The 10,761-nt window shown below is 45.6% G+C and overlaps 1 protein-coding gene across 1 annotated transcript; it reads left to right on the top strand.

The window, feature by feature from the left end:
- Positions 1 to 1,260: 1,260 nt before the first annotated feature.
- Positions 1,261 to 10,638, top strand: LOC120983815 (canalicular multispecific organic anion transporter 1-like; the record flags this gene model as incomplete). Its single annotated transcript, XM_040413236.1, has 5 exons — positions 1,261 to 1,324; positions 1,786 to 1,932; positions 3,143 to 3,227; positions 10,015 to 10,081; positions 10,512 to 10,638. Coding segments are annotated over exons 2-5 (312 nt in total), but the record flags the coding sequence as incomplete, so codon positions are not given.
- Positions 10,639 to 10,761: the final 123 nt, after the last annotated feature.

The following is a 10,761-nucleotide window of genomic DNA, read 5'->3' as shown; positions in this document are numbered from 1 at the left end:
CATCTGGCCTGCTTTTGTAGTTATTGTCTCTGGCCCAGCTGTGGATGGATTTGGGTCCAGGCTGGCTCATGAGTCAGCAACAAGTGCTCCTCTCACTATTCAGCCTAAGGGTGCATTCACACAACTGCGTATCCACAAAAAATGCAATTACTCCTGTGTTGCATCTGGGTTTTTATCTTTTTTTGTGTGCATCCATTGTAACCATGCCTATTCTGGTCTGCAGGAAAAGAATAGGACATGTTCTATCTTTTTTGCGGGTCATACGAATGTGGACAAAATACAGTAAATACATGTAATACACAGAAATACATACTTTTGCACATTGCGGTGTACTGCGACTCTGGAGCGGGACACTGCAGGGGTACCATGGCTGTCTCTGCTATGAGACTCTGTGGCTGCCACTAGTTGTGGGCACTCTGTTGGTCACTATTATGTGGGCATAATGGCTGTCAATGTTATTGGGACTCTGTGGCTGTTGCTGTTAAAGGAGTTGTCTAGCATAGGAAAAGCACAGCTGCTTTCTTCCAAAGTCAGCGCCACATCTGTCTACAGATTGCGCGGGGTATTGCACCACTCACTTCAGTTTAGCTCTGCTGCAGTACCAGACACAACCTATGGACAGGTGTGGTGCTCTTAGTAAGCCTTGTTTATCTTATCCTGGACAAACCCTTTAAGAGGGGAACAGTGACTCTGTGGTATAAGAGCACCATGGCTGTCAGTGTTATGGGGGAACTGTGGCTGCTACTGTTATGGAAGCACTTTGTGGGGTACTGTGGCTTTCACCTTTATGGGGGAAACATGACTGGTACTGTTGGGGGCACTATTGTTTTTTGTCCAAGGGCAATAGTTTGAGGATACGATCTATACCTTTAAGGGGCGGGACACACATCTGAAAGTAGGCGATAATGACATAGAAGGAGGGCGAGGCCTGCGCCTGTTCTTACATGGAGGAGGGGACCACTATTCTGTTCTATGGCTGCCTCTATGGCACATACACATAAAGTCCAATCTACTCTTGTGTTCTGCAGATGAAAAACATGAAAAACAAAGATAAACGGCTGAAAATAATGAATGAAATTCTGAACGGCATAAAGGTGAGGGTTGTTATTACTCGGCTTGTGATGTATTTAGCTGCTTTATGAATGTTTGCCGCCATATTTACTCTACGTCATGTGTTTTGTTCTAGATCTTGAAGTTGTACGCCTGGGAGCCTTCATTTGAGAAACGGGTGCAGGAAATTCGTGAGAAGGAGCTGAAGGACCTGTTACGCTTCACCTATCTATTCTCCGCCTCCTTGTTCACATTCACCTGTGCCCCGTTTTTGGTAAGAATCAGTTAATACCCTGTCACATGTCTTATGTTATAGTCACATAGGGCCTTATTTATCAGAACTGTCTAATAGGAAAACTCATTTCTTAAAGTGTTCTGAAAAAAATCAAAGGTGAGCCTTGATTGGTTGCTATGGGCAACTAAGACAGTCTTCCTATTAGACAGTTCTAAATGAGGCTCATAATCTTTTCTTTCATTGTCGGTAACTTGAGAAATAAAATGTTATCCGACAGGTTGCTATAGACAACTGTGCCATTTCCCACATAGGCCTCTTTGAAGTTACAGGCTTGTCTCCCATAGCAACCAATCACAGTACAGCTTTTATTTTACCAGGGCAGTTTAAGAAATGAAAGCTGATCTTTGATTGGTTGCTGTGCACAACAAAGACAGTCTTCATTTTACACCGTTTTTAGAAATCTGCCTAAACTACTATGATACTGTTTCTCATTTTTGCAGGTGTCGGTGGCCAGTTTTGCTGTTTACGTCGTGGTTGATCCAAAAAATATACTGAATGCAGAGAGAGCCTTCACATCCATCTCCCTGTTTAACATCCTCCGATTCCCCCTCTGCATGCTGCCTATGCTTATATCTACCATGGTGCAGGTAAGTAAAAGAGCTTCTATATACATCTATCGTTATAGGTTTTATTCACACAAATTTAATGTACATATGTGTGGACGCAGGCTGCACACGGACCCATAGTGGTGCCATCCATACCTCCTTCCGAGGATCCTTGCGTAGAAATTCAGGGCGTGCACTATTCTGCTCCATTTCTCATGGCTATGGAGACCATTGGGTGTCGGGTCTGTGTCCTACATTTGTAACACCCCAAAGTGGTGTTACCACTTCTGCACCTTGCTACTGTCTTTATTGGTCTAACCTCATGTCATCTTATGCATTTATTCCAGGTCCTCCACACTGTTCATTCCTAATGTTATGTAACGGTTTATAACATGTAATGTGCCTGGTTCACCAGCAGGTGGCAGCAAACACGGCAGAGCTATACTTAAATAAAGTGGAACTTTCCATTTCATTCTAACCCCCCTCTGTAGTGGGGGTGTGCTAGCCCTACTTCCTGCAGGAAGGGTGGGGCAGAAGTTCTAGTTAGTCTAGCTTACCTCCTGCTTGGGGAAAGGTGTGCAGGGGCAGGTCTCTGCTGGACGTGCCCACGCCAGCCAGAGCACCCTAAGCTCTGCTGGCCACGGAGGCCAAAGCTTGAAGCCTCAGGAGCCAGGAAGAAAGTTCCCTGTCATAACCTAGAGTAATACTACAAAGTGAAGTGCAGCATACAGAAGAAGCTGAGTTATAGAGCCAGCCTGTCAGTACAGCAGAGTCAGAGAGAAACAGATATAGCACAGTTTAGTTTACCTGCCAAAGCTTGGGATCCAGCCATGTCCAGGAAGGAGCACCGTGACATGGATAAAGAGACATTTTAGGCCGCACTATACCACTCTGCATTTCCTACACCTGGGATGCGCGTGTTATATAGAGGGCCCTAGGGAGAGGCGCTAGTTGCACATTGACATAGAGACCTATTGTCGTATTGAAAATGCACCTATGTGTTGCAGCTGCAACATGGATGCCAGATGTGCAGAATACACGCATGACCAGGGTGGGGAAGACCGTAAAAGTTATGTCTGGATCCTCTGCACAACTTGTCTTTACTGAGAGGCTAGGGGCACCCCCTGGGCAGGGGCTCTTGGGCACTGCTCAAATAGTCAGTTTTTAACTTTATTAAGAACGTAACTATAGTTGTACTGTGTGTAACCACTGTGTATATAATGGTCTTCTATTGACTATTTCCAATTTCCAGACAAAAGTATCCTCTGCCCGCCTGGAGAAATACTTGGGAGGAGATGACTTGGATAACTCTGCCATAAGCAATGATCCCACTGTTGGTAAGAAGTAAACATCAAAGTCTCATCCATATTCATACATTTAGAGCATAAAGTGGTAGCCCAGTGGTTGCAAATGCTGATTTATCAAGATCGGTATGTTCTACTTCGGTCTTCATATGCCCTTCACCGCCAGAGGATGCATTCATGACAACGTGCAGTCTGTGTGTCTGATTGAAATCTATGCCAGTTCGTGGCTGGCGTAGATTTCAGTCATCGTTTATGCCAGTTTCCAACATAAAAGATAATAAATATGCTGAGGCTGATGGCCCCACCCATTTACTGCCTTCGCCATGCCTCCTATTTGGAAACTGACGAGGGCAGCATAAAAACTCTAATTTAGTCGCAGACCCCAAGTTTGTGACTGTTTTACGACAAAACAAAAAAAAAACTGGAGTAAGGGGGAGATAAGTCTCCTCTTTCTAAATTCCCACTACATTGGTCTTATGAATTGCCTGTAGATGTGACTACTATAGTCCAGTATTTATTTTGCACCAGGGTTGTACATAGGAATCATAGGGCCCAATAGTAAAATTTGAGTTTGAAGGGGTTGGCCCATGAACAACATTTATGAGACTTATGGGTAATGCTCCATGGGAAAAGAATATGCAAAGAGATATCTCCCAAGGAAAGAAAACCATCTCGCTAGCGCCACCTTGTGGAAGTTGCTTTCTAGGAGTCAAATTCCGGCTTGGTGTGATGCCTTGATTGCAGCTTAGATGGCCTCCTGGGTCTCCTTAAAGAAACCAGCTACGTATAGAGATTTACTGGAAGTTAGTTCAAAAGTCGGATTTTGACTCATATGGAGCCATTTCCACAAGAGATGATTCTCTTCCTTGGGCAATACCTCTTTGCATATTCTTTCCAAATGGAGCATTGACAATAACTTCCATACCATAAATCACTACCAGTAAGTTTCCATACATAGCTGGTCTCCTTAAGGAGAACCAGCACTCTGCCTAATCCACAAGTTAAAAAAAATGTTTTTTGCTATGGGGTCCTGTGATAGTGGCGCAGATACTTCTGAATACCATATTTTTCAATGTATTTATGGAATAGAACTGGCTTCATAAATAAATTGATAAATCTACTCCATACAGCTCCAAACCCCCTGCTTTACTTTGTATGGTACATACTAAGACTCTGGTGGCCTGCAGCCACCTCTAGGGGGAGCTCTATGCATGGATTTGGACAGCTACTGTCACAGCCAGACAGCTGAGAAGCGCTCACAAGAGCTTCTCAGATCCTCCTCCTTGAATTTCTTTGTTTTGGTTTAGTTTCTCATCTCGTTAGTCTATCTCAGCTGTCATGCAGTCAGACTGATCGCTACCCTTTAAGTTCCTCCACATAATGCAGTAGTGTGCGGCTGATACAACTTCCTGGAGTGTGTGTGCATGCTGTTCCCAGTTCCCAGTTCCCAGTCGTCAGTCGTCATTCGTCTGCAAGATAAGTGCTGTTTATGTATTTATGATTTTGTCTTTTCTGGATCCAGGTGACCCTGACTCCCTCCGTGTCAGTGTAGGGAGCAGGTGGTCGTGTCCCTTCACTATTGTAGGGTCTTCAGGTAATAGATAGCCGAGGAACGTGGATATGCGGACATCCACCTTTGGGGTGTTCGCATAGGCTGAGCAGTGAGGGAGAGCGGCAGGTCTTTTGCAGGGGTCTCCCTTTGTTCCTTAGTTGTGGATCCAGAGAGACATTGTTTATATGGTATTGTCTTGTTTCCTGTACACCATCCGTGACATTATCAGCCGCCAAAACCGTCTCAAGCATGGATCCGGTTTCACTTTTGGCTGAACGCTTTCAGGGTCTTTCTTTGGAGGTAGCTGATCTCCGTAAGACTTTTTCTCAGTTTCAAGTGACCGGTTCAGCTTGCGTTCATGGAGTTTGTGCTGAGCCTAAGATCTCGCTCCCGGATACGTTCTCCGGGGGTAGTGAGAATTTTGTGCGTTTTAGAGAGGCTTGCAAACTCCATTTTCGCCTTCTTCCCCATTCTTCTGGTGATGAAGAACGGAGGGTGGGGATCATTATATCGCTGCTCAGGGGTAACGCTCAGTCCTGGGCCTTTTCGCTGCCGGAGGGGGCACGGCCCCTTCGTTCAGTGGATGAATTCTTTTTAGCCCTGGGTCAGATATATGATGATCCGGATCGTATTGCTCTGGCTGAGTCTAGACTACGTCTGTTATGCCAGGGTAAACAATCCGCAGAGATATACTGTTCAGAATTTCGGAGATGGGCAGCAGATACGGGTTGGAATGATGCTGCACTCCGAAGTCAATTTTGCTATGGTCTTTCAGAGGGATTGAAAGATGCATTTGCCTTTCATGAAAGACCTACCTCCTTGGATTCTGCTATGTCTCAGGCTGTTCGTATTGACAGGCGTCTTAGAGAGAGAGGAGAGATCTCTCCTTCCTGTCATACTCAGTCCCGGGACAGTGCAGCGGTCTCATTCTGTGCACAGGGGTCTCAGTCGCTGTCAGCCCCTTCTGAGCAGGAGTCCATGCAGCTGGGGTTGATTGCCTCTGACAATAGAAGATTCAGCCCGCAGGGGAGGGTTTGTTTTTGTTGTGGAGGTATAAATCATCTGGCAAATGTTTGTCCCTCTAGGAGATTCAGGCAGTTTTCTGGGAGTAATAAAGAGACAAAAAGGAAAAAATCTTTTAAAAATGTTCCGTCTGTTACTATTGGCAGGGTTGAGGCGGAAATTGAAGGTTTTCCGTTTGCTTGTAGTTCCCGTTTTGTCCTGCCTGCTAGGGTGGCGCTAGAGAGCAAGAGCATTTTTTGTGAGATTTTTGTGGATAGTGGAGCAGCTGTCAACCTCATTGATAATCAATTTGCAATAACTCATTGTTTCCAGGTATGCACTTTGGGAAAGGATATTCCTGTTTTTGCTATTGATTCAGCTCCACTTTCTCAGAAATCATTAAAGGGCATAGTTCACAATATCCGTTTAATTGTGAGTGATGCTCATGTTGAGGATGTGTCATGTTTCGTCCTTAGCGGTTTGCCTACTCCTCTAGTGTTGGGGCTACCCTGGCTCACTAAACATAACCCCACTATTGATTGGCAAGCGAGGCAAATAAATGGTTGGAGTAACTTTTGCAGAGAGAATTGCCTCATAACATCTGTTTCTGAGGTTTCTACTAAGACTGTACCACCTTTCATCTCTGAATTTTTGGATGTCTTCTCTGAGAGTGGAGTTCAGGGTTTGCCTCCGCACAGGGAGTATGATTGCCCTATTAATCTCATCCCAGGCGCCAAGCTGCCTAAATCTCGTTTATACAATCTCTCCCAACCTGAGAGGGTCGCTATGCGGGCTTATATCTCTGAGAGTCTGAGAAAAGGACACATACGACCCTCGAAGTCACCTGTTGCCGCTGGTTTTTTCTTTGTTAAGAAAAAAGATGGTTCTTTAAGACCTTGTCTGGATTTCAGGGAGCTGACCAGTATCACTAGTCGTGATCCTTATACGCTTCCTCTGATCCCGGACCTGTTTAACCAGGTTGTTGGGGCTAAAGTCTTTTCCAAATTAGACCTAAGAGGGGCATACAACCTGGTTAGGGTCAGAGAAGGAGTCGAATGGAAGACGGCTTTCAATACCCCTGAGGGCCATTTTGAGAATTTGGTTATGCCTTTTGGTTTGATGAATGCCCCAGCCGTTTTTCAGCATTTCGTGAACAGCATTTTTTATCATTTAATGGGAAAATTTGTATTAGTGTATTTGGATGACATTTTGATTTTTTCTCCTGATTTTAAGACTCATAAGGAACACTTACGTCAGGTCTTGCTCATCCTGCGGGAGAATAAATTATACGCGAAACTGGAAAAATGTGTGTTTGCGGTTCCAGAAATCCAATTTCTGGGGTTTCTTGTCTCCGCTTCTGGTTTTCGCATGGACCCCGAGAAGGTCCGCGCTGTGCTTGAGTGGGAGCTTCCTGAGAATCAGAAGGCGCTGATGCGTTTTTTGGGCTTTGCCAATTATTACAGGAAATTTATTTTGAATTATTCCTCTGTTGTTAAACCACTCACTGATATGACCAGAAAGGGGGTAGATTTTTCTTCCTGGTCGATAGAGGCGCGTAAGGCCTTTTCTAATATCAAGGAGAGTTTTGCTTCCGCTCCCATCCTAGTACAACCTGATATTTCGTTACCCTTCATAGTTGAGGTTGATGCTTCTGAGGTAGGGGTGGGTGCGGTCTTGTCTCAGGGTTCCTCTCCTGCCAAATGGCAACAGTGTGCCTTTTTCTCAAAGAAACTCTCCTCCGCAGAGAGAAATTATGATGTGGGAGATAGGGAATTGTTGGCCATCAAGTTGGCTTTTGAGGAATGGCGCCATTGGCTAGAGGGAGCCAGACACCCTATTACCGTGTTTACTGACCATAAAAATCTGGCCTACTTGGAGTCAGCCAAGCGTCTGAACCCGAGACAGGCCAGATGGTCTTTGTTCTTTTCAAGGTTTAATTTTGTTGTTACGTTCCGCCCTGGGGTTAAGAATGTGAAGGCAGATGCCCTGTCACGTTGTTTTCCGGGAGGTGGGAATTTTGAAGACCCAGGTCCCATTTTGGCTGAAGGTGTGGTGGTCTCTGCTCTTTTTCCTGAATTGGAGGCAGAGGTGCAGGCAGCCCAGTCAGAAGCTCCTGATCTTTGTCCTCCTGGGAGGTTGTTTGTGCCTCTCGCTTTGAGACACAAGATTTTTAAAGAACACCACGACACGGTCCTTGCTGGGCACCCGGGGGCAAGAGCCACACTGGATCTCATCGCTCAGAGATTCTGGTGGCCTGCGCTTCGTAAGTCGGTTGAGGGTTTTGTGGCAGCTTGCGAGACTTGCGCTCGTGCCAAGGTCCCTCATTCACGGCCATCAGGTCCTCTCCTTCCTTTGCCCATTCCTTCCCGTCCTTGGACACATCTGTCCATGGACTTCATAACGGACTTGCCTCGTTCCTCGGGGAAGTCTGTGATTCTGGTGGTGGTGGACCGTTTTAGCAAAATGGTGCATTTTATCCCTTTTCCTGGTTTGCCCAATGCTAAGACGCTGGTGCAGGCATTTATTGACCACATTGTCAAATTGCATGGGATTCCTTCAGACATAGTCTCTGATAGGGGCACGCAGTTTGTTTCCAGATTCTGGAAGGCTTTCTGTTCTCGCTTGGGGGTTCGGTTGTCATTCTCTTCTGCTTTCCATCCGCAGTCGAATGGCCAGACAGAGCGCGTCAATCAGAATCTGGAGACATATCTGCGCTGTTTTGTGGCGGAGAATCAGGAGGATTGGTGTTCTTTTTTGTCCCTTGCTGAGTTTGCTTTAAATAACCGTCGTCAGGAGTCCTCTGATAAGTCACCATTTTTTGGTGCATATGGGTTCCATCCGCAGTTTGGGACTTTCTCGGGAGAGGGCTCTTCTGGTTTGCCTGATGAGGACAGATTCTCCTCGTCTTTGTCATCTATTTGGCAAAAGATTCAGGATAATCTAAAGAGCATGAGTGAGAGATATAAGCGTGTGGCGGATAAGAGACGTGTGCCTGGTCCGGACCTGAATGTTGGTGATCTGGTGTGGTTGTCTACCAAGAATATCAAATTGAAGGTTCCCTCCTGGAAGTTGGGTCCTAGGTTTATTGGGCCTTACAAGATCCTGTCTGTCATCAATCCTGTTGCCTACCGTCTTGATCTTCCTCAGACTTGGAAGATCCATAATGTTTTTCATAAGTCCTTATTGAAACCTTATGTTCAACCTATTGTACCCTCGCCTTTGCCTCCTCCTCCGATTATGGTTGATGGAAATCTTGAATTTCAGGTCTCTAGGATTGTGGATTCTCGTCTTGTCCGCGGTTCCCTCCAGTACCTCGTTCATTGGGAGGGTTATGGTCCTGAGGAGAGGATGTGGGTCCCAGTGACGGACATTAAGGCCTCTCGTCTCATCAGGGCTTTCCATAGGTCCCATCCTGAGAAGGTGGGCCCTGAGTGTCCGGAGTCCACTCCTAGAGGGAGGGGTACTGTCACAGCCAGACAGCTGAGAAGCGCTCACAGGAGCTTCTCAGATCCTCCTCCTTGAATTTCTTTGTTTTGGTTTAGTTTCTCATCTCGTTAGTCTATCTCAGCTGTCATGCAGTCAGACTGATCGCTACCCTTTAAGTTCCTCCCCATAATGCAGTAGTGTGCGGCTGATACAACTTCCTGGAGTGTGTATGCATGCTGTTCCCAGTTCCCAGTTCCCAGTTCCCTGTTCCCAGTCGTCAGTCGTCATTCGTCTGCAAGATAAGTGCTGTTTATGTATTTATGATTTTGTCTTTTCTGGATCCAGGTGACCCTGACTCCCTCCGTGTCAGTGTAGGGAGCCGGTGGTCGTGTCCCTTCACTATTGTAGGGTCTTCAGGTAATAGATAGCCGAGGAACGTGGATATGCGGACATCCACCTTTGGGGTGTTCGCATAGGCTGAGCAGTGAGGGAGAGCGGCAGGTCTTTTGCAGGGGTCTCCCTTTGTTCCTTAGTTGTGGATCCAGAGAGACATTGTTTATATGGTATTGTCTTGTTTCCTGTACACCATCCGTGACAGCTACTAGTGAACTTAGAGGAAGCTGTAAAAATCTCTATGCTGTGACTCCCCTGAGCGGCAGCTGCAGGAAAATAATGTGACCCTGTGTCGGGCACTAGGAGCAGCTCAACTTTCTGCCCCCCTCGAACCACAAGCCACATAGCAATTGCATCTATTGTAGGCACAACAGTTTTCCAGTCTAAGACTTGCTATGTTTTATAGTGTTTTGGTTCATAATGTGAGACGTACCTTATCATTCACAGATGCTGCTATCCAGTTTTCTGATGCCTCTTTTACCTGGGAACCGGGCACATCTCCAGCAGTGAAGAAGTAAGGCGATATTGCATGTTGCCCTAATGTGTATTGCAGCAGAAGCAAAATAATGGAGGCACTTTTATTTTGCCACAAACCAAAATAATAATAGTAGTAGTAGCATAATAATACAGCACGTGGTACAGAGATAAAAACCCAAGGTAGTAAGTTAGTGACACCTATCGCCTGTATTTCTACATTCATCTACTGATTGCTCTATGTTGGTGGACACCAGGTTCTTGACGTCTAAGTGTAGTCATGTCAGCTGAGGTTTCAAGCTTTGCCAAGTGTACAACTATTTTTAAGGTGGACAGGTCCTTTATGAATTATCAATATCTCCTAGGTGGCCCACTGTAGTAGAAGTAGATGTTCCCCCTCTAGGCTTAGCATGGGTAAATTTGACAATTTCGTACATGTCTATCTACACCTCTGATGTTCATATGTGCAGTGTCAACCTGAATATCAAGGAAGGTAACCTGGTTGCAGTAGTTGGTGGGGTTGGTTCTGGGAAATCGTCACTTGTCTGTGCGATGCTTGGAGAAATGGACCATGTCTATGGACACATCAACATAAAGGTATAACGTGAACACTGTATTCTGTGAGTTCCATCTCCTGTCTAAAATACTGCACATAGATTTGTATAACATTATGGGTAATATAATATCTTATTAGTAGTGCAACTTTGTGTTTCAGGGTTC

Source organism: Bufo bufo, unplaced genomic scaffold (assembly GCF_905171765.1).
Source record: "Bufo bufo unplaced genomic scaffold, aBufBuf1.1, whole genome shotgun sequence".
Classification (NCBI taxonomy): Eukaryota; Metazoa; Chordata; class Amphibia; order Anura; family Bufonidae; genus Bufo; species Bufo bufo.
Note: the sequence above shows the minus strand (reverse complement) of the source record. Positions and strands in the feature narration are given on the sequence as shown.